General features: G+C 54.8%; 1 protein-coding gene across 3 annotated transcripts in view; it reads left to right on the forward strand.

Annotated features, from left to right (window-relative positions):
• Positions 1-27792, forward strand: part of LOC119519003 (c-Maf inducing protein) — a 232059-nt gene that overhangs the window by 170599 nt on the left and 33668 nt on the right. For all 3 annotated transcript variants that reach the window (XM_037816469.1, XM_037816470.1, XM_037816471.1), the window contains 6 exons: positions 9339-9500; positions 13937-13978; positions 18477-18539; positions 21302-21382; positions 25148-25251; positions 26663-26767. In XM_037816469.1, the coding sequence (XP_037672397.1) occupies positions 9339-9500; positions 13937-13978; positions 18477-18539; positions 21302-21382; positions 25148-25251; positions 26663-26767 (557 nt within the window). The remainder of the gene's footprint in view (positions 1-9338; positions 9501-13936; positions 13979-18476; positions 18540-21301; positions 21383-25147; positions 25252-26662; positions 26768-27792) is intronic.

The raw sequence follows: 27792 nt of genomic DNA on the forward strand, positions 1-27792 counted from the left end.
ACGACTCGGGCGCCGCCTCCGGTGGGCACTTAGGGGACTGAGCGCTCAGGTTCTTTCCCCTGGTTTAAACAAATTGCCTGTCTCCCCCAGGAGCTGGCTTCCCAGTGTGTCGGCTGGACGCCCGGCTACAGTTGGTCCAGAACTGCCCCTGGGCAGCCGAGGCGACGAGGCACAGGCCCCACTTGAAGGACGCGATCTGAAGCTGCATCAACAGATGAGATGCATCAGTTGACGATAGAAAGCTCTCAGCTTTGCTCCCTCTGGGGTGGCTGAGGGGTGCTCGGGCCAGAAGCCAGACCAGGGTCCCCATTCCAGCTCCTGATTAGCCTCGCTTGGCCTCGGTTTCCTCACGTGTAAAATGGGGGCATTTCTACCACTCACCTCCTTGCGTGGTTGTGAGGATTAAAGAAGTTACTCTCTGCGCAGTGCTTTGCAAGGACCCAGCTGAGAGCTCTCCCAAGTGCTGCACGCCCTCGTGTCACTCGCCACAGCCTGTTTTGTGCTATAGCTGTCCTGGGACACAGAGGGCCCTCGAGCAGAGCCCTCATTACAACAATCAGTGGCCTCGGTAGAGTGGTTTGTGCTGTGCTGCACCTCCAGTGGGCCGGACAGGGGCTTTGTCTCGCTCATTTTGTGTGGGCCCCTCCACTCCCCGCCCCATCCTGAAAAAAGCGAATCCTGGGAAGGTAGTCGTTGACAAATTAGTCTGTTGGTTATTCTGATCAGGTAACAGAGTATTCGGTAATTGTACTGGCGAAATTGGGTTCCCCTTTCAGGACCATTTAAACCCTGCAGTGCCCTGTGGTGGAACTTTCATTGATTCCGTGAAGTTGAGGGGCCAGGGCAAGGGGCTGGGCACCCATTTTGGACAAAAAGCAGTGACAAGTGTTCATAGCAGCACTGTTCACAACGGCCAAAAGGTGGAAACAACCCAAAGCCCATCAGCTGATGAACAGATAAACCAAATGCAGTCTATCCTTACAGTGGATTCAGCTATAATAAGGAATGGAGTAGGTACAATGTGGCCAAACCTTGAAAACACTAAGCTGAGTGAACAAAGCCAGGTACAAAAAGGACAAAGTTGTCTGATTCCGCTTATATGACATTCCAGAGCACATAAATCCACGGAGACGGAAAGCAGATTCAGGAATGCGGGGGGCTGAGGAGAGGGGAATGGGGGGTGGGGAGTGACTGCTTAATGGGTACAGGGTTTCCTTTTGGGGTGACAAAAATATCTTGGAAAGAGATGGGGCGATGGTTGCACCACATTGTGAATATACTAAGTGCCACTGATCTGTGCACTTTAAACTGGTTAATGGTTATTTTTATATTAGGTGAAATTTACCGCAATAAAAAAAAATTACAAGTAACAAGAATGACAGCCACCTGGTCCCTTCTAGGGCCCAGTACCCAGGCCTGGAGCCCCTGGGGGACCAGGCTGTTGGGCCCTCATGAGGCCCTCGGTTCATGATTCTAAGGGCACTGGGCGCTGCCCCTACCAAGCCTGGGGACTGGGGAAGACTCCCAGTTGCAGAGATAAAGAAAAGAGCATTCAGTCTAATTCCAGAAGGGCATTGGCCCCACAGGCCTCTTCTATAACAACAACAAAATTGGAATGTGCATTTATGATATTTCTTTAAAAATCAGTTTTTGGGATGTCCACTTCTAGCTACATATCTTCTGGTTATTGTAAAGCCCACAATTTTATTTGGTTGCGTGCATGCCCTCCAGGGCTTCACCGGAGACAGGCACGGTTCTGGGGCGATACTCTCCCCCTGCCTGGTAAGTCGTGGCCACACCGAGGGTTTGATTTTGCGACATGGACTGCGCGGGATAGCAGGCAACCGGAATAAGTCTCAGGAGCTGCGTTGGACCCTTGGGGTCCCTGTGTGGACACAAATGGGCTCTTTGTGAGCTGGTCTTGGGTCAGTGATCAAGACCTGGGGGCCAGTTGGGCATTTTGGGGGTATCATCCATGGGCCAGTCCCAAGGTCCAAGTTGTGTCTGGAGACAAAAGGATGATCTTTGGAGCTAAATGGATTCAAGGGAAGCCATCCTGGAGACCCAGAGAGAAGGCCAGAAATGCCCTCCAGTGTCCGGGGCCCTCTGAATCTCACAGGCTTGGCCGAGAGGGCAGATGGCACGGCCTGCCTTACATTCACAGTCAAGGGGGTCTCGAAGGACTCAGGAAGTCGAGTGTCCCTTGTCGAGGAGTCAGGGAAGCCAGAGATATAAAAGAAAGCGTCCATCTACTAGGGCCACGGGGGTGAAGAAGACGGCCCTGTAGACCTCGGAGGAAATGTCCGAGGGGTTCCCAGTGAGAAGGAGGTGTGCGATAGGGGCTCCTTGTGGGAGGGTACGCCTCAGGTGGGCTGCCGCCTCTCAGTGCTGGCAGAGCGTCACACATCTATTGGCCTCGGCAAGTAAGTGTCAGCTGATGGCCGGGGAGAGTCAGACACCTGTCTCTGGGCCTCTGGGGCCTCGTGACAGAGGGGACTCCGAGGTTCTATGGCAGCACTGCCCAGTAGAGCTGTCTGCAGTGATGGAATGTTCTAGATCTGTGGCATCCGACCCGGTAGTCACCAGCCACTCGAAGTGTGCCTAGTATGGCTGAAGAACTGCATTTTTAGCTGCCTTTCATTTTTATTTACTCGAATGTGAACAGCCACCAGTGGCCGCGGCTTCAGGGCCTTCGTTGTTTGGTTCTCTCTGCACAGAGCCGCCGAGCAGCTCTCCCTCTGCAGATGGGTGGTGGGGAGCATGCGTGCTTGTGTGCCTGCAGCTTCAGAGCCGCCGCGAGCCCCCGGGCAGCAGCCCCGGTGTGGGGAGGCATGTTGCCAGTACCTTCCGAGTCACGCCCCTCCTGGCCAGGGGCACATTCCGGGTGGCAGCTCGGGCTCCGCTTTCCGAGCTGAGAAGCCCTGCGTCTGTGCTCGGTTCTGCTGTGGGAGCAGTTACCAGAGAGATGGCGGGCGTTGCCCAGGTAACACCCCTTCCCTGACAAGCCGAGAGAGCGAGGACCGCAGTGGAGTGACTGTGTCTTGCAGGGGGGCAGCAGGCGGGCTCTTCCCGCCGGCTCTGTGTCCTGGTGGCTGACGGGGGTTTAGTCACAGACGCTGGGAGCCCCCCGAGGTCCTGCCGGCTCTGGACCACTCGCTCACTTGGTAGGTGATGAGAGTTAGAGCTGCTGTGTAGCCAGGAGCTGGACTGGGTGCTGGGTGCACCTTGTCTCGTGGCATTGTCACAGCGAGCCTGGGATGGGAGTCGTTCTTACCCCAGTGACTGTCACAGGCCACGAGCTCCTTGAACACTGGGGTCCCCCTGTTCTGCTCACCCTGGAACCCTGAGCATTGAACACAATGCCTGGCATGTCGTGGTAGATGCTTTCCAATGATCTCGGCTGGATGATTGGATAGATGGGTGGGTGGATGGATGGACAGATGGGTGAGTGAATGGACGGATGGACATGCAGGCAGGTGAAACAGAGCTGGATTTTAAGTGAAGTCTGCTGACTGTGCCTGTGCTCCAAACCACTGTGGCCCACTGCCCTGGCCTCACGTGGTGCTCTCTTCTGCCTCCCCAGGTTGGCATTTGTTTTGCACGGCTCCCCCAAGGTATAATTTCCATGCCATAAAATCCACCCATAGAAAGTGTACAATTCAGTGGTTTTAGTAAATGTGTCAAGCCCGACAACCATGACCACAATCCAGTTTTAGACCATTCTCATCCTCCCAAAAGATGCCCCGGTGCCTGTTTGCCATCAGCCCCACTCCCTCCTGCCCACCCCAGGCAACAGATGGTTCCGTTGTCTTTATAAATTTGCCTTTTCTAGAAACTCCATGTAAAAGGAATCCTGCAATATGTGCTTATTGCATCTGGCTTCTTCCATTTAGCATCATATGTGTGTAGTGCCTCTGTTGTGTAGCCTGTAACTGTAGTTGGGTCCTTTTTATGACCAGACACTATTGCACTGAATGGATAAACTGTGTGTTGTTTTCATTCATCAGCTGATGGACATTTGGGTTCTTTCCGATCTGGGGCTATTTTGAATAATGCTACTGTGGACATTTGATGTCTTTGTGTGAACATATAATTTTATTTCTCTCAGGTAGTTTCTGAGGAGCAGAATTGCTGAGTCATATGATAAATTTTTGTTTAACCCTTTAAGAAACTGCCTATTTTCTCAAGTGGCTGCACCAGTTTATGTTCCCACCAGCAGTACACGAGATCCCAGTTTCCCCACACCTTCACCAGCTTGTCAGTCTGATGCTACCCATCCTAGTGAGTGCAAACTGACATCTCATCGTGAATTTGCATTTCCCCGAGGACTAAAGGTGTTGGGCATCTTTTTTTTAAATACATTTTTAATTGTGAAATTTAATATAGATAGAGAACAGTAATAATTTTCAAAGTACGATTTAACGAATAGTTGGAGAGCAAATTTCAAAGACTGTTATGGGTTACAGTTCCACAGTTTCAGTTATTTCCTTCTAGCTATTCTAATACCCTAGCATCTAAAAAAAATTATATAAAGATTCAGTGTTTGTAATCCTTTGTTAAATCCTACCTTGTCTGTTGCTATCCCTTCCTCTCGTTTAATCACTTTCACGATCTTCAGGGGTGTCTAGGCGGTGACCAGCCTAACTTATTCATATTGAAAAGGGTGTCGACTTTACAGGGCTCCATCTGGTTGATGTTCTTGAAGAGGCTGTTGTCTCTGGGTTTTGGGACTTGTCTGGCAGAGGAACACCCCAGTGGATTTAAGTTTCTGAGAGAGAAAACTTAGTGAATGAATCTTTTATAGAATCTCAGATAGGGACCTAGGTATTTCGTGACTACTGTTGTTTAGGGCATGGCATACTGTGGCCATTTGGGATATCTAGCTAGAGCTTGCATAAGAGAAACCTCCAGGATAGCCTCTCAACTCTATTTGAGATCTCTTAGCCGCTGAAACCTTATTTTATTACCTTTATTTTCCCCTTTTTGGTCAAGAAGGCATTTTCAATCCCTTGATCCAGCGCCAGTTGAGCATCTTTTTGTGTGCTTATTCCCAGGCTAGGATTTGATCTTTTAAACCAGAGGTCAGCAAACTTTTCCTGTAAAGGGCCAGATAATGAATATTCTGGATTTTGTGAGCACTTTTGATTTCTGTCACATCTTCTTTGTTTTGTTTTGTGTTTTAAAAAAAGTGAAAAAAGCGGGGGGCAAAACCGTTCTTGGCTCCTGAGTGTTCCGACTCAGGCCAGGGGCCAGCTTTGGTCCTCACTATAGTTTGCTTCCTGCCAGAACCTTTCCCTGGAGCACCCGTGTCATTATTTGCCCACCCACCAAGACAGCCCCAGGGCCTCGACGGCCCCCCAAGGTCCATGCTCAGCCAGCTGACAGCCTGTGCCCTCCTCCTGGCGGTGGGGGTCAGCGGGATGACCGCTTCGCCAGGCTGGGGCTGGGCGCCCGTGAGCCCGCAAGTCAGGATTCTGGAGACATCTTTGTCCTGGTTTCCCCGTGATTCATTGCCTGGTGCACTCATCGGAGTTCCTAGGATACGACATGCTGATTTGTCACCTGCGGAGGGTGACTGGCTCCCTGTCCGTCCTGGACGTGCCGCCTTCTCCCCTGCTGCTGCCCTATTCCCGGGCTGCCGGCGTCCCCCGTGAAGCAGGGGCCTACCCCGGCTCCACCTGCTTCTCCCCAGTCCCTGCCCCCCAGGCTGCCGGCTCCCCCCCACGGCCCCTCCACCTTCTCGTCACCTGGCCTCGTGGCCCCTCCGCCTTCTCGTCACCTGGCCTCGTGGGTCTGTTCTGGACCTTACCCCACACCACCAAGCCTTCTGACCCCTTCGCAGCGTCTCCACCCCTCCTCCCCTCCTGCCTCTCCATCCACTTCCACCCGCCCTGCTGACGTGATCGCAGAAACGAGAGCTTCAGGAGTCAGCCAAAGCCAGTTTTGAACCCCAAATATCCCTTTCCATCTGTGCGACTTTGGGCAAGTCACTTAACCTCAAGGGCCCTTGATAGTGTCATGTGTAGGCAGAGGACACTGAGGGCCCTGCAGGTGTCCCACCCCCGCCAGCACCACGTCTGCACCGTGAGCACCTGCCCCTCTCTACCCGAGGGCGTGTGTCCTCTGGCCATGGCCACTCCTGCAGAGGGGGACTCCCGAAGCAGCCCTCCACCAACGACAGGCGACAGCTGGGGGCTGGGTGCCCCCGCCGCCTCGCCCCTTGGGTGGGTCCGTTCCCAGGCTGCTTTGCACTGTTCCCTTGAGTTCCCCAGCAAGACCGAGCACCAGTTTCCCGCCGTGGATAACGTGCTCTGTTGCCCACATCTTCCTGCCTGCTGGGGCCCCTTTTACCACAGCTTCTCTTCACAGTCTTATTTCGTACTCCCCCACCTCATTTCCTACAGTCCCTTCTTGGAGAAACCATCTGCGCTCAGCTCCTTGTCTTAGTGTCTGCTTCCGGGGGAGCTCAACCTATGGCAAGGCCCCAACTCTGAGGGCGACGGTGGGATTAAATGGGACAAGCCCCCCCCTGCACCATGCTTAGCGCAGGGCCTGGCGCACTGTTCCTGCCCGTTATATGGTAGTTTTTGTTATATCCGCTGGGACCGTCCTGTCTGAAGCCAGCCTCGGAGCACTGTTCTGTGGACAACTTTTCGGCAATGATCCCCGCCCCATCTAACGGGTTCTCTGCGGGTGACGACGGAGCCTGGCTGGCTGGTGAAGGGGGCTGTGGTGATGCAGACAGGCTGCAGCTGGGCGCGGTTTCCCTGGGCCCCGTGGCCTCTGCCTCTTTAGTGAGGTCTGTGTGTGGGGTGCAGAGACAGCACACTCACAACCCATACCCCAGCAGGTCGGCTGTGCTTGGGGAGGCTTAAAAGAGGGTGGGTTGGGATGATGTTCACCAAACATCAATGTTGGTCATTTCTGGCTTGTGAGGATTTTTCTTTTATGCTCTTGTTTGTGTTTTTCGGTATGGCTTGGATTTTTTATAAAAAGCATGCATTGTCTCAAAAATGATGAAGTCACTCTTCTTTCAAAAATAAATAACTTGCAGCTGATCAGAAGGGAGGACACTTAGAGCTCAGACCTTATTCAAGTCTAGAACTTTCTGTGGGAAGGCATGGGTTTGCATCATTGTGGTTTTCTTTGGGGCTTGATATATGATGAATTTTTGTGACCGTTTCAAGGCCATTTAAAAATTAAGCAGTCCTCTGGGTGCAGACTAAAACTGCAGTCTCCAGGACTCAAAGACACATTCCTTCATCTTCTGAGGTGGATCAGGCTCTCGCTCGGGAAGTGTCCTCGCTGTGTTCGACTTTGGACCCCTGTGCTTTGCGTCGACTTGGCCGTGAGGTTAGGACGTGCCTCCTGGCTCTCAGGCTGGGGCGGGGGGCTTCATTTGACGGTAACTGGGAAGGAGGCTGGTTCCACTTCCAGCGGAGCCTCCATGGACTAAAAATAACAGAGCAGAGCACATTTCACAGTCACCGTCATCATCATTGTCATCACCATCATCACCGTCAACATCGTGGCCACGTTTCACCAGCACAGAACTTGCCATGCTTTTCTCGCAGTCCTTAGAGGATCGAAATGATTGGCAAGTAAATGTTTCTGGTCTTTTCTCCACCCCATCCCACCCCCACCTGAGGAAAATTAACGCTGGCTTTGCTTAAACAGCTTGTTTCTTCCCTGCTGTCCCTTCGAGAAGGGCCTGGTGCTTTCTGACTAATTCTTGATGCAGAATTAGTGAATGGGGAGAGAGCAGTGAAAGGCAGAGCGAAGAGAGAAAGGCCTTCTGAGCAGGGTAGATTGGTTGGGAGATGAAAGGAGAGAGGAGAGAGAGCGAGCGGAGGGAGGGGGAGAGCGAGCAGCTATGTAGATTTACACGAGCAGGACCTGCGATGATGAGGGAAAGAATAGAAACCCCTCTCTGGGAGTTGTCTATGGGTGAAGCTGGTAGTGGTGGGCTGTGATCGCCAGTGAGGGGCTCCAGAAAATAAGGGGTGTGAGACAAAAGCGCGAGGAAGGAAAACAGGTGCTATTTATCGCCGTGGGTTGTACCTTTGATCCCCTTTAAACTTTTTCAAAAGAGACGAGGATCGGAATTCCTTTTTGAATTCTGGCTGTGCTGTTTGGACGGGGTGTCTGAATGTGCCTCCACACTGCGCTTGGTGCAGGGTTTCTAACGGTTATGCGTTAAGGGGCTTCGAGGTATTTCCATGCCCGGATTACGGAGGAGGGAAGTAAGGCGCGGCAGGGTCAGTACTTTCTAGGAAGGCCCAGGTCTGTCTGACTCCAGAGCCCACTCTCTCCATGCCACCGCGTTGCCTCGCACCGCCCCGAGAGCGGCTCAGTTTGCTGTGTAGTACTCCCCCACCCTCCTTTTCAGGCCTGGGCTCCCCAGATCGCTCTGTGGTTCTGAACTCAGAGCCGAGGTGGCCAGGGAGGCTCATGAGCTGCTGTTGGCGCCTCCAAGGCCAGCGGAGGCCCCTGCCACCTCCTCCCAACGTCCCTCATTCAGATTTTGGCTCAGAGATCGTGACATGTGGCCCCAGCTGGCTGCTGGCACGGTGACACTAAAATTAGGTTCTCCCCCAGGAGCAGAGCACTTACTGAAGGAGTTCATCCAGCCACAGGGAGAAACTCCCCAGCAAGCCGGGGCAGTGCGGGGCGGGTGGGAGCGGAAGGGGGGCTGGCCGGGACCGCCGCCTGCCCGGGCTCTGTTTCCATGATGTCACGGAGGCGGAACCAGCCGGGTCTCAAATAGAAGCCGTGGCCCCCACCCCAACCTCTCCCTGGCTCTGGACCTGGTGCCCGAGTGGAGGTGAGGATGCTCCTGCTGAGCTGTCCGGCGGGTGCCAGGGAACCCTGGGGGCCCTGCCGGGCTCTGCTCCCCCAGCTGTGTTGAATCCCAGCCGAGCTCTGTCTGTGGGGTCTCTCAGCTGGATGCCGCTCTCCGAGGGGACCTTTAGGACTTGGGCAAGCAGAAACCACCAGAAAAGTGCCTTCAACTCATACAAAGTCCTTTTCACTCTTACCGCGCATGAATATGGGGGGAGGAAAAGTTTGGCAGAAGATGTGATCTGAAGGAGGCATCTCTTAATGCATTTTTTTTTTCCTTTTAAACCATTGGGAAAAGTGTGGGACATCAGACATCAGTCTTCTCATGTCCGGGAGGCCTGAAAGAGACTTGGGACAGAGCTTGGCCTTTTTTGGGAGTGTGGTCCAGTGTGGCAGCCCACACCACCACCCCCGCCGTCTCTGATTCTTTATCTAGAACCTTCCGCCTGAGGCACATCCGTCACACGTTCTCGTCTGTTTCTGTCTCTCCTGACCAGAAAAAGATTTACAAATATAAGAAAGTCCTGAGCAACCCGAGCCGTTGGGAAGTCGTCTTGAAGGAGATCCGGACCCTCGTGGACATGGCCCTGGCGTCCCCCCTGCAGGACGACTCCATCAACCAGACGCCCCTGGAGATCGTCTCCAAACTGCTCTCAGAGGTAACGCGCCCGCTCGCTGCCGCCGCTGCCCCCACCCCGTGTGGTGCCTTCCTGGCTTCCGCTGACCAGCAGCCCTGACCCCAGCCGCCCACACCGGGGTCGCGGCAGGGTTGAAGGAGGGGTGGTGGCTGCCCGGCCGAGCCTGAAGACTGGGTCTGGGGCAGGACCCAGGGTGCTGGTCTCAGGCCCAGGGGTGGGCTGCAGGTAATGGAGGCAGCAGCAGCAGCCCCCCGAGATCAAGGCGCTGACTGCAGAGTGCCCTAGTCCCTTCCTGAGAGGGGCACAGTGGTGCAGCCCCCTGACTGCCCCTTCCTGCCTGCCCCTGTGGTGGGGGGGCTCAGCTGTCCCAGCTCCGTCTCCACCTCCCCCGCAGTGCCCACCGCAGCAGCCCCCGGGGTTCCAGCCGACAAGGCACGCTGCTCCAGTCACCCCACACAGCCTACAGTTTGTCTCGTATGGGATTGTAAAACTCAGCGGATTTCACAGCAAAATTGGGACTGCCAGGTTCTCTTTAAAAACAGCAAGTCCGGCAGTGGTGTACAGCTGGTGCCGCGAAGCCCATCCCCTAGACACCCCTGCCCTGTCTGCTTGGCCGGCACCCCACAGCTCGGGCGTGTGCCATGTGCCAGGCACGGCTCTGGGCCCTGAAGTAAAGCAAAGCCCCTGCCTTCGGGGAGCTTACGTTCTAGCAGGGAGACAGTCAGCAGACAGCGACACTTCACCAGCACATCGGCAGTCGTTAGGCTGGGGGAACTTGGGAAATCCACCCGCTCAGTTCCAGGCTCTATCCGAGGGCTTTCCAAGGGCGAATGCCTCTGACTTACTCACCTGCCTGCCCCCAGGGGACGCCGGGGTTGATGACCCCAGGTTTCAACTTTACCCACAGGCACCGGATTGAGGCCTCTGTCCCCCCCTTTCTGTCCCCACCCCTGCTCTTCCGACACCCCCGCTTGCCTGGGTAGTGCCCCCACTCCTGCACAGGCTCCCTGCTGCCTGGAACCCCTCTCCTCACAGGCCCGGGCTGCTCACTGCCCGTCGGTCACGGGAACTGGCACAGGCCTTCATGGCTGCTGGACAGGGGGTCTGTCGCCCGAGAGGAGGGGGTGGCAGGTAGACTGTGGACCCCGTGATGGCGGGGGTGTGCCCAGGCGAGGACAGCCCCGTTCACTGGCAGCACACAGATTCCAGTACTGAGGCTTGCGGGCCCAACCTCAAGTTCAGGCTCCCCACCCGGGCCGGCCCAGCACACTGGCCATGGGGGCTTCTCACTGGAGAAGGGGAAGGCAGCTCGCCATTGGTGCGTGGACTGTGTGCCAGGCAGGTGCTTGGTGAGGACACCAAGGGTGTCCTACAGTGTCACATGTAATCTCCCGTGCTCGCCCAGTGACGGGCTGTGCCATGTTCAGTTCCAGATGAGGAGATCGAGGCCCGGACACCCCCAGCGACCAGCCCAGCCCACATGGCGAGTTAGTCCTGGGGCTGGACGTCCCAAGCGAGGGCTGCCTGACCCTGTAACCACGGGGCCACCGCCAAGCCTTTGCTAGAACAGGACGTAGTCAGGACGACAGGGCACAGGGGGTGGGTGGCCCGTGGCAGGACTTTCCCATCTCCCACGTGGGCCGTGCGACCTCAGCCTCGGCCCCAGCAGCACTTCTTAGCCTTTAAAGCAAGGACGTCAAAGTCAGCTGACCACCCAGTGCTGGGTAGGGGACAGTCACTTCCAGGAGAAGGGGAGAAGCCTCCCCTCGCTGTGCCTTTCCTGGCTCAGTGTCACCTGCCTCCATTGTGCTGGCGGAGAGCTGACACTCGGGAGGGACAGAGCCGGGACTCCAGCCCGGTCTCCTGGCTCAGAAATCTGCCCTTGCTGCTTCTCGGAGGGATGCTGGCAATGTTCTTGAGCAAGTCCTGTGTGACGGTCACTCTGCCAAGCACTGGGGGAGAGGGATCTTTTTAATTTCTCCCAATGGCCCCACAGGCAAGTATTAAAATTTACAGAGGAGTCACCTGGGCTCTGAGAGATTGAGTAGCTTGGCCAAGGTCACTCTGAGAGGTGGTGAGCCAGGATTTGTGCCCAGGTCTGTGGCTGGCAGAGCCCACGCTCCCGCACAGAGGCGTGACATGAATCGGAATTGGCAGAGACTCTCGGCAAGCGGAGACGAAACAGTGCAGGACAGCGGCTAGCGGTGCAGCTATTACCTGGCCCTGTCCTTGGTGGCTGAGTGGCCTTGGACAAGCCACTAAACCTCACTGCGCCCCCATTTTCCACCTGTAAATTGGGGCCAATAACAGTACCCAGGTCAGAGGATGGATTAGGTGACACAGAAAATGCTTAGCTCTGGGCCTGATGTGCAGTGAGCATTTGATAAATGGTTTAGAGGGGAGAGCCGGAAAAACAAACGCACCCTCCTCCCTTCTTGCCCTTTTTGTTTAGAATACATGGTACTGGATTCTCTGCTCTCTTGACTCGAGTATTTTCCAAGGCTGCCTTGGGAGAGCACCAGGTGTCTCCAGACCGACCTGTGGGAGCGAGAGGAAGGGGCACCGTGGGCAGGGCTGAGGTGGCAAACAGGGCCGAGACTGTCCGTCCCCAGGCAGAGCCAAGCCAGGCCTGCTCCTTGTCAAGATGTGTATACACAGTGGCCACTCACCTTGGGTCCACGTTTTCCGTTCACGCAGTGCCTAGTGGTGGACACTCTCCATCCAGGGCCGACAGTGGCCCTGGAAGAGAGAACGTTCCCTGCAGAGAGACGTGGCCACCGCCGCTGACCGGGACAAAGGAGACGGCACCCTTGGTTTGCCAAGGGCTCGAGGAGGACGGGGCTCTCTGGGAAGGTGCCGGGCGTGAGAGGTGGACTGGTCCCTTTGGAGGTGACCACGACAGCCTGGAATATGGAGCTGCCCCTTGGCTGGGAGGGCACTGTGGCTCAGTGGATGGAAATGTGGCCTTTGGGGTCAGGCGGCCAGGGTTTCAGCTGCCCCCCACACACACACCTGTCAGCCTGTGCCTGGGCACGGCTGCTCCTCTGAGTCTCAGGAAACTCATCAGTCAGCGGGGTTGTGAGAGAACCTGTCATCATGAAGAAAAATGGGTGCAGTGAGTCTAAGGAGCCCTTTCACGGAGCTGGCAGCAGAGTGAGCTCATCAGTAGCAAGCACAGACCCTAACCAGGCTCCCCGCGACCCAGGCTGCCAAACGACTGATGTTTAATAACCTGCCATGAATGGGCTGCTCAGATTCCACTAACATCCACCAAAGGAAAAAGGCGTTTTTCAAAAAGCATCCTTCCCCGTGTCCTTGGATGCTAAGGGTCACAGGTGTGTTTAAGTTGCCACACCTCGGTCGGGGTCTTGCCGTGGGAACCTGGGGCCACGGGGCGATATCCGAAAGGACTCGGGGAACTCAGCACTGACCCCAGTTCCCTGGCGTCCGTTCATCCCGCAGGCAGTCGCTAACTTACCTCTGCTTTCAGCTGGTGGAATCCCTTTAGATGCCCCTACGCTTTGTAAACCTGCTCAGGTGCTGGGGGCCTGGGGCTCCTTCCAGAACCCTGGGACCAGTCAGTCCTGCCAATTCACCATTCAAGTGCGGAATGTGGCTCTTGTTAGGAAAAGCGAATTTCCACCCATGAAAGCCCATGCCCACCAAAACAGACAGACAAACAAAAACAGAACACACCACTAAACCAGCAAGGAAAGAAAACGGTGACTCTCTTTGGGTTTTCCTGTGATGCCTTTGTTTACTGCTTATTCATCCCTCTCCTCGCCCACATATCACATGAAGGAGGTAGCAGGCACCAAATGTTTAAGAAAATTCTAGATGGGGGCAAAAAACAAGATTAAAAGTTAGACAACTTTAGTGCATTAAACCTAATTTTATTTCTGCAAGTCAACTGCTGGAAATTTGGACTTAGTGAAAACATCTCTGGCTGGCGTGTGGAACACCAGTGTTCCTTGGGAACTTAGTTTGAGAACCACTAAAATAATGTCCATGTTGTGTCCAAAAGAGTCTCGGACCCAGAGGTGGAACCCCAAGAAGATTGGTTTCCTTACATGTTGATCACAAACCCGCCTCTGACTTCCAGGCAGTGTAGCTGTAACAAGGGTTACAGCTGTCGGTATAACCTCTCGCAGTGGCTGAACGAGGTGAATCACGATGTTCCCCATTTTCAGAAGAAACTGAGTCTCGCCGAGGAGAAGGAAACTATCCGGGGTCACACGACTAGCAAGTCGTGAGCTGGGGACGCAGAACTGAATTCTGCCTGCCCCCGTGCTGTACTTTCCAGACCCTGCTTTTGAGGGTGCCCTGATCTGCTCTGTTAAGAGAAAGTGAGAGGCTGAAGGCGGTTTGAAACTGGGGGGACTTTGCGATGCAAATGTTCCATTCTCTTATTATTGTTTTTTCTCCTCCCCTCCTGCTTTCCCCGGTCTTGCCTTTAGAACACAAACTTGACTGCCCAGGAGCATGAAAACATCATTGTGGTAAGTTTCTCACGAGCTCTCTCCCCACCGGCTCCCCTCCTCTCCCCTGTTGCTATTAGTTCTGGACGTGCCCGCATGACCCACTAGCAGAGTGGCCCTGCTCCGGTTTTATCTTTCTACCAGGCAGACGTGTCTCCCTCCTGTATCTGCACATCTCAGAGTCCCGTTGATTGAGCAGCGGGGTAATTATCAGGCTTCGAGGTTTATAGCGAATGTGTTGTACTCGCCTCCTCCTTCCTGAGTCTGCCAGGGGCGGGAGATGGCAGAGGCCGTAGAATTTATTCAGAGGTGTAACCGTATTAGCTGGAAAATAAGCCATCTCTTTCCTGCCCCAGGACTTAATCTCCTAAGTAATCCATACATAGGACCTGGATTTAATTCCCTCTGATATGTAAAGTGAGGCGATATTTTCTGGGACTTGACTATGATGTAGGCACCTTTGGAGTTGTCCTAGTTTGCTAATGCTGCAGAGATGGATAGGCTTTTATAAAACGGGGGTTTATTTCACTACACAGTTACAGTCTTAAGGCCACAAAGCATCCAAGGTAACACCTCAGCCATCGGGTACCTTCACCGGAGGACGGCCAATGGCGTCCGGAAAACCTCTGCTAGCTAGGAAGGCAGCTGGCGTCTGCTCCAAAGCTCTGGCCTCAAAACGGCTTTCTCCCAGGACGCTCCTCTCTAGCAAGCTTGCTCCTCTTCAAAACATCACTCCCAGCTGCACTCCATTCCCTCTCTCTGAGTCAGCTCATTTATGTAGCTCCACCGATCAAGGCCCACCCTGAATGGGTGGGGCCACACCTCCATGGGAACATCTCATCAGAATCATCACCCACAGCTGGGTGGGGCACACTCCAAGCAAATCTAATCAGCACCAAAATGTCTGCCCCACAAGACCACAAAGATAATGGCATTTGGGGGACACAATACATTCAAACCGGCACAGGAGTGAAATATTTTCCTGGTTGATTTTAAACTACGAGACGTGACTCTCATTACAGGGAAGGAAGAAAGGAAGTTGCACCCACTGGGTGCCAACCACTGTGCTGTTATGCATTTGGATCCAGAGGTGATCAGGTCTGCCCCTGTCCCCGAGGACTTCCTTGTGCATTGTAGGAAAACACATTTGAGCGCTGCCAAAAGAAAGGCATGTAGTGTAGGCAGTGGAATGATGCCCTCACCTGGGAAAGGAGCCAGAGAGGCTTCCTGGAGGCGGTGATGTCTAAGCTGGGTTTTGAAGGAACAATAGGAGTTTGCCAAGTGGCAGAATGGGGTAAAGGCATTCCAGACAGAGGAAGCAAACCAAGGATTTAAGGAAGGCACAAGGATTTAAAACAATGTGGTATGTTCCGGCGCAGCAAGCCATTCGGTGTTGTGGAGCCTCAAGCCCGAGGAAGCGGGAAGCAGGGGCACAGAATGGTGAGCGGCAGTGTGCAGGGGGCTGGACGGGGTCCTGGCACTAGCATTCTGCGGCCCAGGCAGCAGCCTCCCAGCGCCCAGGCTCTTGAGGGTCCTCTGAGCTGAACCAGGGCTTCAGGGCCCACCCACGAGGCCCTGGCAGGGCCCGCCTGGAGACTCACCCTCCGTGCTCCTGCTGGTTCCCGTGGGCACAAAAGGAGGTGAACCATGGAGCTGTTTTGTGGAGAGCACAGGCGGGAGCTTCTGTGGGGCCCCAGTCCCATTGTCTGAACGTAGAAGGTGCCAGTGGGTATTTGCTAAAAATTATACAGGATTTTCTCTGCTTCGCCCTGAACGTCCACTGCCTTCTCTTGCCGGAATAGGGGAAGAAGTCAATCTGGGCACACCGCCAATCACCCACAACCACCTTTCTCTGGAATAATAATTAATTATTGCATTTAACAAACATTTGTTGAGCACCTAGTGTGAGCACGAGCCTGGCACTGGTCTCTATTCCGCAGATACAGAGCCGGACAAGATAGGGGCCCTGCTGTCGAGAAGTTGACTATGTGCCGAGAGAGCCTGGCAGGTCAACAGACAATAAAAAAAATAACATGATTAGGGTGACCTTGAGATTTATTCAGGTGTTAGGGGAGCACAGAGAGGGTACAGAACCTCCTCTTCAGGGGAGGATGCTGGGAGGAAGACAACAGAGGGCTTCCAGGAGGTGGTGACCGAGCTGAGTCTTAAAGGATGGGTAGGAGTGCACCAGGTGAGTGGATCTCGCTGGGAAGAACCAGGAGGCAACATGGCTGCCAGGGAAGGAGCCGGCGTCTTCCTTTCCCTGCTGGCAGCACCTGTGGACCCCTCAGTACACCTCGGCCCCTGAAGGGGGCAAGGGCTTTAGATTTAGGGCGAGCCTGGGAAAGAAATTTTGATCTGATAAATCCCAGCTGCATTTATCCAGCTAATTTGGCTGTGCTGACCCCTTGACTGGGCTGGCTGTGTTTCCCTTTGCCCACTCAGCGGGGAGGCCTGGAAACAGGGAAGAAGTTGATTTCCCCCCTCACCCCTCCGTGTCACAGCCTCTCTTTCAGAACTCTTTTATTACTGTCACTGTTATCATTATTATAAAGTCATATGTAGTCTCCTTTCATTCCAGCAATTATATGACTTTATTTGACCTACTGGCAATTAGTCTTCTCCCAACGGGGCTCGGTATTTTTTGCGTACTTCTTTCCCCGCTGTGGCTCGTCTTGGTTTCATTCATTCCATCCGTCAGGTAGTTGTTGGTTGGGACCAGCTGGCGTCTGGCTGGATGATGTGGACGAGGCGTCCGCCCCAGGCTGCGGCCCCTCTCGCTGCCAGGGGGAGGTGGGGCAGGGTGAGGTTTGTGGGCTCGGGGCTCACGTTCAGAGCAAGTTCAGCTCCCGTTCCCGCCCCATGTGAGCTGAGATGTGTGATAAAAGAACTTTTACTGTTAGTTCTATTAAAATATTTTACATTTTGCTAGTGTTTCCTGAATATGTATTCATTTAAAAAAATTAAAGATTTCACTCCGTCCCTGGTCCTTGTCAGGTGACCTCAGTTTCCCCATCTGTGAAAAGGGGGCAGTTCTAATCCCCACCTCCCAGCTTGCTGTGAAGATTTAATCAAATGATGCAGTTAGCCCCGAGCCTGGCACCTCGAGGTGCCCAATTAGCAGCATCTGCTACTGCAGGTGTTGTTATTGTTCTACTGTTACTCTCACTTCAGTTATTGTCCTGTGTAGCGGGGGGTGTGTGCAGCGGGGCAGGGAGGGGGGCTGTGCCGGGACGGGGGGCTCATTCCTTGCAGCCCGCTGGGCGCCCCCAAATCCCCTGCCCCCCGCCGCCCAGTGGAACTCTGCAGGCGAGGGAGGGAATGTTCTATGTCTGCGCCATCGAGTGTGGTAGCCACTGGCCACAGGGGTTCTTGAGCCCTTGAAACGGTTTAGTGTGACTGAGGAACTGTACCTTTAATTTTACTTCATTTAAAATTATTTCTTGCACTTCAGTTCAAATTTAAACAGTCCCGTGAGGCTAGTGCCTGCATGCTGGACACACACGGGCTTGGTCACCACCCTCTGTCCGTCCCCCAGGCCGGCCTGGGAAGCAGGAGCCTCGTGGATGGCACAGTCCTCACAGGGCCTCCGTCCCTTCACAGTGGCAGCTGGATTGGCTTATTTGGCCTCCAGTTACACTTTCCTTTCCCTGGTGGTTCTGAGAACAAGCAGAAGGCCCTGAGGGCCCCCTGCCGAATTCAAGGCCGTCACTTTAGGGGAGATCTAGGGACCCTGTGACACCAGGCAGGCCAGGTCTGTCCTGCCGAGAGCCGGCCTCATTTGAGGCTCTGCGAGAGGCCTGCACGCCAAGGGTTCTCACCGGGGGTGATTTTCCCACAGGAGGCATTTGCCGATGTCTGGAGACATTTTTGGTTGTCACAACTGGGGAGATGGGGGGTGGGGGGACAGCTAATGGATTGAGACCAGGTTTGCTGCTAAACATCCTACAGTGCACGGTTCAGACACTGCAACAAAGAATTACCCGGTCCTGAGTGTCAGCAGCACTGAGGCTGAGAAACCCCGACTTCCGTGTGTGGCCTCACCCAGTCCTCACAGGGAATCTTGTCACATCCGCTTGGTGGATGGGGAAGCAAGGGCTGAGAGAGACAAGACAACGCCAGTGGGGCAGGATTTGCACTCAGGACCCTGCCCCCAAAGTCTGGGCTTGGAGCCGCCATTCCAGACTGCCCTTCTCAGGGGGTCTACCCAGGGGTCTCGATCTCTGGGAACCGTTGTGGGGCACCGGTGGGTCATAAAACCCTAAAAGGGTATGCATCGTTACTGGTGTTTATTTTTATGGTTGTGGGGGGGCATTCATCAGCTTCTCAAAGCAGTGACCCGATCCCCCACCCCCCACCCAAGTTAGAAAACGGGCTTTTCTGCCCCAAGGGCAGCAGTGAGGTTGGGTTTCCGGTGTAAGTCAACCCTTTAATGTAACAACCCCCTCTGCCCTCTCCACCACCACCATACACGGCTCCCTCCAATAGAGTCTGAAGATGTTTGTTCGTTGTCTTTCAGGCGATTGCCCCTTTGCTGGAGAACAACCACCCACCGCCAGATCTCTGTGAATTCTTCTGCAAGGTACAGCACTTCCAAGCCAGGGCTGCGTGCGGGGCGCGGACGCCGTTGGAGGGCATGCTGGGTGCCCCGTTTGTTTGGGGGTCACGGCCCCCTTTCCACCCGTCAGGTCATCCTCAAGACCCAGGGTTCCCGACGGTGGGAGGTGGAGGAGCACTGTCAAGTGACTTGACAGCTGTCTTGGAGACAGCGTGCAGCAACTTTTCTGGCTCATGACGTCAGAGCCGGGTTATTCTTAGCCGTGGTGGGCCCACAGTGGGGTCGGCCCTGGGCTTTCCCTGGGCAGACACAGGCAGCATTGCCAGGTGAGCTGGGGGAGCCCCAGAGAGGGCAGCCAGCCCCCCAGCACCCCTCGTTTCTGAGAGCGCTTCTCAGTGTCCTGGGTTCCAGACCTGCACGCTCACCTGTTGGGTTTGTTCTTTACTGTGTGGTTTGTTTTTTTTTTTAATGGAAAGACACGAGGCCTCTAGCTTTCCACTCCCCTGGACTCCATTTGTCTGACTCCTGCTTCGCTTGCCTCTTTCCCGCCTGCCTCCCGGGGCGCGTGCGCCTGGGGTTCTACAGACCACCCTTTGGGGAGATGTGGACTGTGAGCACCAGTGGGACAGAGCGGGTGGCTGAGCGGGCGGCCGAGTGGGCACACGGAGGAGAGGGGACCCCTGGGTGCACAGGCCACCTGGCCCCACTCAGGTGCTGTCTGTGCTCTGAGGAGACAGATTGTGTCATCCTCTCCAGGTCTAGTTGACTCTATTTCCCCAAGACAAGACCTTCCCCAGTGGCCCACAGAGCAGAGGGGGCCCGGCCTGCTGACCCAGCTGCCAGGGTATTTTCAGGGGCCTCCAGTGTGTGCCCTTGTGGTCCACATGACGAGGTGGGTCACTATGGGTGGGCACCTGCATGCACGCTTTAGTCAATGAGGGTGTGTGAGCAGGGTGCGTGTGCAAGCAGGGTATGTGCATGCGAGCAGGGTGTGCACATGTGAGCAGGGTATCTGCACATGTGAGCAGAGTGTGTGCGTGCAAGCAGGGTGTGCGTGTGTGCATATGAGCAGGGTGTGAATGTGTACGTACGAGCAGTGTGTGCGCGTGCACACAGGTGCCTGGCATCAAGGCACTGAGCCCCTGGGACGGGGACATGAGGGTAAGTGCTCACAGCTCGGTGACGCGCACCCTGCCGCCAGCGCTCAGGGTGGCACCCCCAGCGGGTGGCGTCAGGAACCCAGGCCTGGGCCCTTTAGAGAAAGGCCAGCGGCCCCCTTACCTGCCCCGCCCAGCTAGCTCTCTGGGTATTTCATCCATTTTAAGCCAGATCCACTCCATGTTCTCTCAAGCTCATGGGCTCTCCCAGATCTCGTGGTTTGCAAACCATTGTTCTACAACAATGAAACTTTTGTTCAAAGTAAATCTTGCCTGGAAGCACAAACCTGGTTAAAAACCAAAAAGGCAGGTAGAGTGTGATTTGGCGGGTGAGGGGGATCTCTCTCCAACCCCTGACCCTCTTCCCATCCCAAGGCTGCCCTTGAGGGTCCCGGGCAAAACATACCAAGTGTCCATCAGCTGACGAATGGATAAACAAATGGTCTCTCCATGCCGTGGAACATTATTCAGCTATAAAAAGAATGAAGCACTGATACGTGGTACAACATGCATGAACCTTAAAAACAGTAATACGCTCAGTAAAATAAACCAGACAAAAAAAGACAAACTTTGTATAATTCCACTTATATGAAAAATCTGGAATAGGCAAATTCTTATATAGAGAGAGAATTGTGGTTACCAGGGGCTGGGAGAAGGGGAATAGGGAGTTATTGCTTAATAGGATCAGAGTCACTGTTTGGGGGTGATGAAAATGTTCTGGAAATAGATGGTAGCAATGATAACACAACATGGTGAGTGTACTTTAATGCCACCAAATTGTACACTTAAAAATGGTTAAAATGGTAAATTTCATGCTATGTATACTTTGCCACAATAAAAAAGGAAAAATAAAAAAGAGAGAGAAATGATGGTGCGGCGGAAACCATCCTTTTAAGCATCCCCTAATAGATCTCCTCGCCCCCATTTAACGTGGAAGGGGGCCCTGCCCTTTGGTGGGAGGGGTCCCAGCCTGTTGGCCCCTGAGCCAGGGGCAGGCACTGCCTCAAAGCCACGCCCCCGGGTCTCCCCACTGTGCACAGCCAGGTGGCCCCAAGATGGGAGGAGTGGTTGTCTCGGATCCCCCAGGGCAGCCCTGAGTTTTCATGTCTTGGGCCCATTGTCCTTACCCGGGGACCAGGCGTGTTACACGCGGGTGCCACGCGGCAGGGGATGCCGCGGCCGTGGTGGAGGTCCATCTGCTCTGCCTAAAGGGCTTCGACTTCCATCTTAAAAAAAAAGAAAACAAAAAAACACCATGCTGGCGAAAGAAATCACACCTGAGAGCTGATTTGGCCGAGACTACCCAGTGAGCAAAGAAAACAACAGAATCATGATAAAACCTTCAAGATTCTGCTGTCCAAACTCTAAAGCCCTGGTAACCTCACACCCAGTTTTTAAGAAAGACTCCTCTGGTCCCGTGCGTTCTAGATCTTGGTTCTGCCAAAGCCTCATTAGGCCAAGTAAGGATCGTGTTGGAACACAGGCGTCCCAGCCTTTCACAAAATAGAAAGCAAACAGTGTACCCGCCCCCTGCTCACTGTTCTTGCTCCAAAAGAAACTTGTGCAGAATGATGCAGCGGCGTTTGGAGGAGACCCCGCTCCCGCTAACGCTCCCTCCTCTCTCCCCAGCACTGCAGGGAGCGTCCCCGGTCCATGGTGGTCATCGAAGTCTTCACCCCCGTAGTCCAGAGAATCCTCAAGCATAACATGGTGAGTTGCCCGCCCCCGCCCCCCAACACCGGCCACAGGGGTGCAGGGAGGCAGGCGGGGGGCTTCTGCCCTTGGGATGCCCTGGCCCCAGCCTGGCCGTCAGGAACTGGGGCTGGGGTTCTGCAGAAGGAGTTTGGGGAATTTCATTCAACCTCCCCTCCTTGGCTCTGCCCCCCATCCGCCCCTTATTAAGGCAAAAAGAAGTGTCTTTTCACAGTAGTTAAGAAAAATAAAAATACTGTGGCTGGGGGAGACGAGACAAACCTCCCGGGCAAAAGAGTTCCAAATAATTTACGTAGGTGCTCTGCCCTCAAGGAGCAGTGTCTACGTAGGAAGGGTTCTTTGGGGACATCTGACTTCACGGGGAAAATGTCAGAATTCAGGCAGCCTCCCATGGCTTCACCGTACAATTTCTCCTTTATATTTGGTTAGTTTTATGGGCCCGGAGTGTTGACCATGTAAAGAATTTTCTGGATAAAAATCAGAAGAGCCACAGGGCAAATCCAGAATTTATAGTGTCCGTCGTGGCCTGGCGGAGGTGAGGGGCCTCAGGCACGAGCACTCACTTCTCTTGAAAGAACACCCCCTGAGTGTTCCTGGGCGTCTGGGGACGCTGCACGGCATCCGGATTCCACTTGACTCTTGGCATCTGCTAATTAACAAGCTCTGAGCTCTGTCAGAAGAGGGGTGCAGACAGGGCGGGGGGGGGGGGTTGGCAGCTCCAGCAGAGAAGCAGCACGTGTTGGGCAGTGGTTGTGGTTTAGGCCCAACGCAGCAGATGCCACCTCATGTAATCCTGGCAGTGCGGGTGGTGGCCTGGAAGGCCTTTGGGGTTCACCGTCTGCTGCTCCCTGACGGTCGTCAGGCCCCGTGCACTGTCTGGGCCCTGGGTTGCCAGCTGGGGGAGTTGGGGGCTTGGCGGGTATTGAGTTAACAGGTAGCATGAGTAGGGACCTCTCGTCACCCCGAATGCAGGATCCCTTTTTAGGGGGACGTTGAACATGGGGGAACTGGGGCAAACCATAGGTCATGGTGGTGTCTTGAATTCCAGAGCTTCCCCTCTTGTCAGAGAGCATCTCTTGCCTATATTATCCTGCACCCCATTTCACAGATGAGCAAACTGAAGCTTAGAGAGGTTGAGTATCAGAGTGTTGCTTGCTGGGCCCAAATAAGTTAGACAAATGGAAACAGTTCTTTATTTCCCCCTGGAGATTTGATCTGGCTTGTTGGGTTTTATCCACAAGAATGACAGTGTATCCTTGGGCCCACCTGCCACTCATGGAGTGTTCTTCTGCGGCAAAGGAGGCAAGAAGATGCAGCCGTGGTTCCTAGTGGACTGCTGGGAGATCTGCCCTCTTTCCTTCCAAGGGGAGCATGTGTGAGTCCCCCAGGGAGGCAGAGTGTCCCCCATGCTAATGTCAAAAGGCTGCTAGATCCTCTTAATTTTCACTTCCAAGGCTGTGACTATCCAGAAGCCTAATAGCTAAAAGAACAGCAGTGACTTCCAACAGAGCCCAGTTGAATTGTCAAACCCTAGAGGTGGAAAGGAGCCTTCAGAGATCTGCTCTTCTGACTCATTTTACAGCGGGGGGAAGAGGCCCAGAGAGGGGCGTGGCGGCCCAAGGCCACCCAACTTCCTGTTACCCTTTTCCAGTAGACTGTTGGGTTCTGGGCTTCTTTCTCAACCGTTTGAAAGCTGTGCTAAGGGGAGTCTAAGTTCTTTCTTTATGCAGGGGCCTCATTTTCTAGCCCAGGAGTGTGTGGGTTTGTGTGTCAGTTTGTATGTTTGTGTACCTGTGTGTCTGTGTGTGATCAGTGCATGTGTCTATGTGTGTGTGTGTTTGGGTGTGTCTCTGTGTGTGTGTCTGGGTATATGGTTAGCATGTGTGTCTTTGTGTGTGTGTGTCTGTGTGTGTGCGTGTGTGTGTGCCTTATGAACTCTCTCCCTGGTTCTTCTGCCCTCCTCTTGTGAAGTCTAAACCTTAGTCAGGGTGTATGGAAATGAGCCCTCCCACTGTCTCCAAGGACCCTCCCTGAGCCCCTTGTGGCTCCCAGGGGAAAGGAAACAGGCGGTTCTGGAAATCCCCTGCTGCTGGCTGGCGGGAAGGCACAGCGGGCCCACGTTCAGCTCAGGCCTTCCAGGAGGGCCCCGTGGGACGAGTTAGCTCCGTCAGGAAAATCTCATTTTCCTTCACAGGTTGGAGTCACAACTCAGTTGCATTTTTTTTTTCAATAAGTTCCACGTGGGGATCAGGGTAGGGGACAGAGGGACCAGTTTGGAGACACCCAGGCTCTCCTCCTCAGTTCTGGAGAGATTCGGGCCAAGACTCCGCCATGACCTGTCTGCTCATAGCGCCGCTGGTGGCTTAGAAGTCCAGTTGGCAAAGCTGCCGTGTTCGACGGCCCCAGGTGTCCCTGCTCCTGGCTCCGATTGTCCTGGCCAGCGCTTCTCTCTCCTGCAAGTCCCCAGCTCAGGGCCCCACCTTGGGACTTGCCTTTCCGCCTTGTAGCAACACTCTGCCACGCGCCCCATGGACGCGATGCGTCGGGGAAGCGGAGGAGAAGTCTGTCGCCTGGAGCAGGCAGGGGCTCCTTGTCCTTAGTCGGTGTCCTGGGAATTCAGCCTCAGCCGCGGTCACGGAGGGTCACCCACTGGCTCGGGCAGAGGAGATGGACACCGTCGTCTCCTCCTGGGCTGGGAAAGCGGCCTCCTCGCTAACATCGGACAGAGGGGTCCCTCCCTCTCGCTGCCAGGCCGCCTCCTCCTTCCGGGTCTCCACACGGGCGCACGTGTCCCCCACAGACCCCGCCCTCCCCCCGCGACTTGGGGCTCGCTTGCACCCCGATCCCTGGAGCCTGCTTCCTCCAGCCGCCTCTCGTCTCATCTGCCTCATTGCAGATGCCTTGTGAGGGTGGCTTTTTCAACAACCAAAAGGGCAAGGTTGTGGAGGCCACGACCAGCCTGGAGTAGGGGGGGGCCCTGAACTGTCCCCCTCCAGGCCACGTCTGGGCTCCAGGGACCCCACCCTGCTCTCTCACCCCATCTCCCCTCAGGAAAGAGCAGGTATCTCTTGACCAAGGATGATAGAGTTTGGGGACAAAGGCTGTTTGTTTGTCTAGCGCTACTCAGGCCTTATCCATATACCCAGGAAGTCCCAAAGACCCCCACACCCTCCATGACAAAATCGGTGGCCCCTGGGATGGGGCATCTCGTGACTGTGCCTTGCTGAGTGACCTCAGATAATAGCCCCCAGAAAGCTGGGGGCGGGGTGGGGGGTGTGGTGGGGAGTGGGATGGGGTGGAAACTCCCTGCTGGCTGCAAAAGAAGAGTTTCTAGTTCCCCCAAGGGCAAGGGTGGGCATTGGAGGCCAGGCCAGAAGTCTGTGAATCCCTCGTGGTCAAGCCGTAGCAGAAGCCTGGCTTGACTGCTTTCTCAGCACGTCTGTGTGGCAGCTGAACCTCTGCCCCACTGAACGGGCGAGTGGGTACCATGCCAGTGTGTTGGCTGGAAAGTGCTGGAAAAGAAACTCCACTGCCGGGAAATTTCCGGATCTCCATGAGCAGCCACTAAAGGGTTTAAGGAAGGGTGTGACGGGGTCAGTTTTTTTCAAGCGCAGAATGCGTGTGCATTCTAGGAACAGAGGTGCTCGGCAGATCCAGGCAGGGCTGGGCCCCCACCCCGCTTCTGGATTTCTGGCTACGCCAAGCAGCGCTCGTGGCCTCTGTGGCAGCTCCCTAAATCTAGCGCCTCCCCTCCCTCCGCAGGACTTTGGGAAGTGCCCGCGACTGAGGCTGTTCACTCAGGAGTACATCCTTGCCTTGAACGAGCTCAACGCGGGGATGGAGGTGGTGAAGAAGTTCATCCAGAGGTGGGTGCCCACCCACACCCCTGCCCCCGTCCTGCCTGCCAGCTGGCCCTCCCCTCCACTCCGGAGCTGCTTACCCACTGAGGCCCGGGCAGGAGCTGCCAGTGCTGGTCAGAGGCCCCAAACTCTCATCATTGGGGGTCTCCACTGGGTCCTCCCAGCTACATGTAGTCTGAGGACACTTACGCGCTGTGTGACATCGGGCCAATGGCTGCCCCCCTCTGAGCCTGCATTTCCTCAGCTACCCGTGGGGCTGTTTTGTGATTAAATGAGAGGACACATGAGAAAGCACCTGGCACGCCGTACGGTGCTCAGTAAGGACCCAAGAAACGTTAATGGTCCTAAATGATGTTAGTGTCTCCAGGAGCTCCCAACCCTGGGACGTGGTGTGAGTATTCGGGGGATCCCCTCTGGCGGTCATAGAGATTCACACTCAGCAGCTTGAGCAGCCGCTTGCCCAAGCCAAGCCGAGCAGCAGCCCAGGATTTTTGTTCTTACTCACCTCTGGTAGGGTTTTGTTTTTTTTTTTTTTAATTCAGTTTTATTGAGATATATTCACATACCATACAATCATCCATGGTGTACAATCAGCTGTTCACAGTACCATCATATAGTTGTGCATTCATCACCCCAATCTATTTTGGAACATTTTCTTTATACCAGAAAGAATCAGAATAAGAATAAAAAATAAAAACAAAAAAGAACATCTGGTAGGGTTTTTTGTTTCTGCTTTAGTTTTCCTCTTTTATTTTCCTCCCCGTGCCTCAGTTTCCTCATTTTTAAAATGAGAATCACAGGACCCAGCATGCCCAGTTGATGAGAGAACTAAATGAGAGAAAACAGGTAAACCGCTAAGCGCAGAGCACCTGAGATGCCTGGCTCCTGTAAGCCGTCCCTACTGCCCTTCTTGTTTTTAAAGAAAAACAGCGTAAACGTGTTCCAACCACTTCCGAAGCCACGTGTTTCCCAAATGCACATCCCTGGAGCTCACCGAGCATTTCCAGTCCACTTGGCTTGCCTCTCCGGATGCCCTGTTGTCTCCAGGGCCCATCCATACCACCGGTTGTGACCTGAGATACTTTCAGGTTAAACCTCTGCCCACAAAGACCATGCCCAGGAGTGTCACACCCACGGGCTCCGCTTCCCCCAAGAGCCCTGGCCTGGGTCATTAGCCCCGTTACAGATGGGGAAACCAAGGCACCAGGGGGCCCAGGACAGATAATAATGGCTGGCATGTGTGGAGGACTCAGCGACCCCATCCCGGCCCACGTACTAAGCTGGGGGACCATAATAATCTTCCAAACTGGGACACGCCTGAGAGTAAAAAGGGGTGTCGGGGAGTGTCACTCCAGGCCCACGGGGTGTACGCGTGTCTGTGCCTGCGGCCTGCTCAGCCCCCTGTGCTCTCTTGCAGCATGCACGGCCCCACCGGGCACTGCCCCCACCCCCGGGTGCTGCCCAATCTGGTGGCCGTGTGCCTGGCCGCCATCTACTCCTGCTACGAAGAGTTCATCAACAGGTCAGTCTCCTCGCCGGGAGGGCCCCCGCGGGCTCCTCGGGCCTGGGCGGGGGGCAGCGGGACCGGCACCATGGCAGGCAAGTTGCAGGACGCACTGGGGAGGGGGCGGCCCTGGCGTGTGTGCCAAGGCCTGTGAGCCCATCGATTCGAGGGCCAGACCCCAGCGACATTACTGGCAAAGCAAATGGCCGTTAAGTGGACTTGTCTCTAGAGAGAGATTTTAAATTTGAAGATTTCTTACCACCTGACACATGCAACCCATATGGTTGTGTGTGTGTGTGAGAATCTGTTGCATGCATGCTTGTGTGCAAATGCACGTGCATGTATGAGGTGTGTGAATGCATGCATGTGTGTACAGTGTGTGTGAACATATGTGTGCATGTGTGTGAGTGTTTGCATGTGCAAAGGGGTGTGCATGTGTGTGTGAGTGTGTTGGCACAGGATTGGCAGCGAGGTTCCCTCCTCTTCCCTCCTGTCTTTGAAAACCTGGCTTGTTGCCCAGGGAGTGCTCAGTGAGCACCTGCTGGGTGTCAAGCACTGTTCGGTGCTAGGGAGTAAGTTAGACCCACAGCCCGTGCCCCCTCGGAGCTTATATTCCACCCAGGAGACAGCGTACAAATATACGTGCAGGGCGGTGTCGGTGGTGAGAAATGCTGTGGAGACAGTGCAGCGGAGCTGTGTGCCCCCGAGTCACCAGGATCGGGGCAGGGCAGGAGCAGGTTCAGGAGCCAGGACTTGGCGCAAGGAGCTGAATGGGGCAGTGGCCCCAGGAGGCAGTGGGAGGGAGCCGGGGAGCGGGGTCACCTCTGATGTGTGTGATAGTAGCCGGTGGCCACTGTGGGCAGGCGGCACCTACTCCCCTGGGGCCCCCTGGGGAGACCGTGTGGGTGTGACTCAGAGTTGCCCCACAGAGGAGCAGTGACACTGGGAGTCATCCACCAGCTCCTGTCCCTCGCTGGTTGAGGACTGCTCTGGGGTGCAGAGTGACACAGGATGCCATCATTTCATGCAGAACATTCTGCAGT

The sequence above is a fragment of the Choloepus didactylus genome, chromosome 22 (assembly GCF_015220235.1).
Source record: "Choloepus didactylus isolate mChoDid1 chromosome 22, mChoDid1.pri, whole genome shotgun sequence".
Lineage (NCBI taxonomy): Eukaryota > Metazoa > Chordata > Mammalia > Pilosa > Megalonychidae > Choloepus > Choloepus didactylus.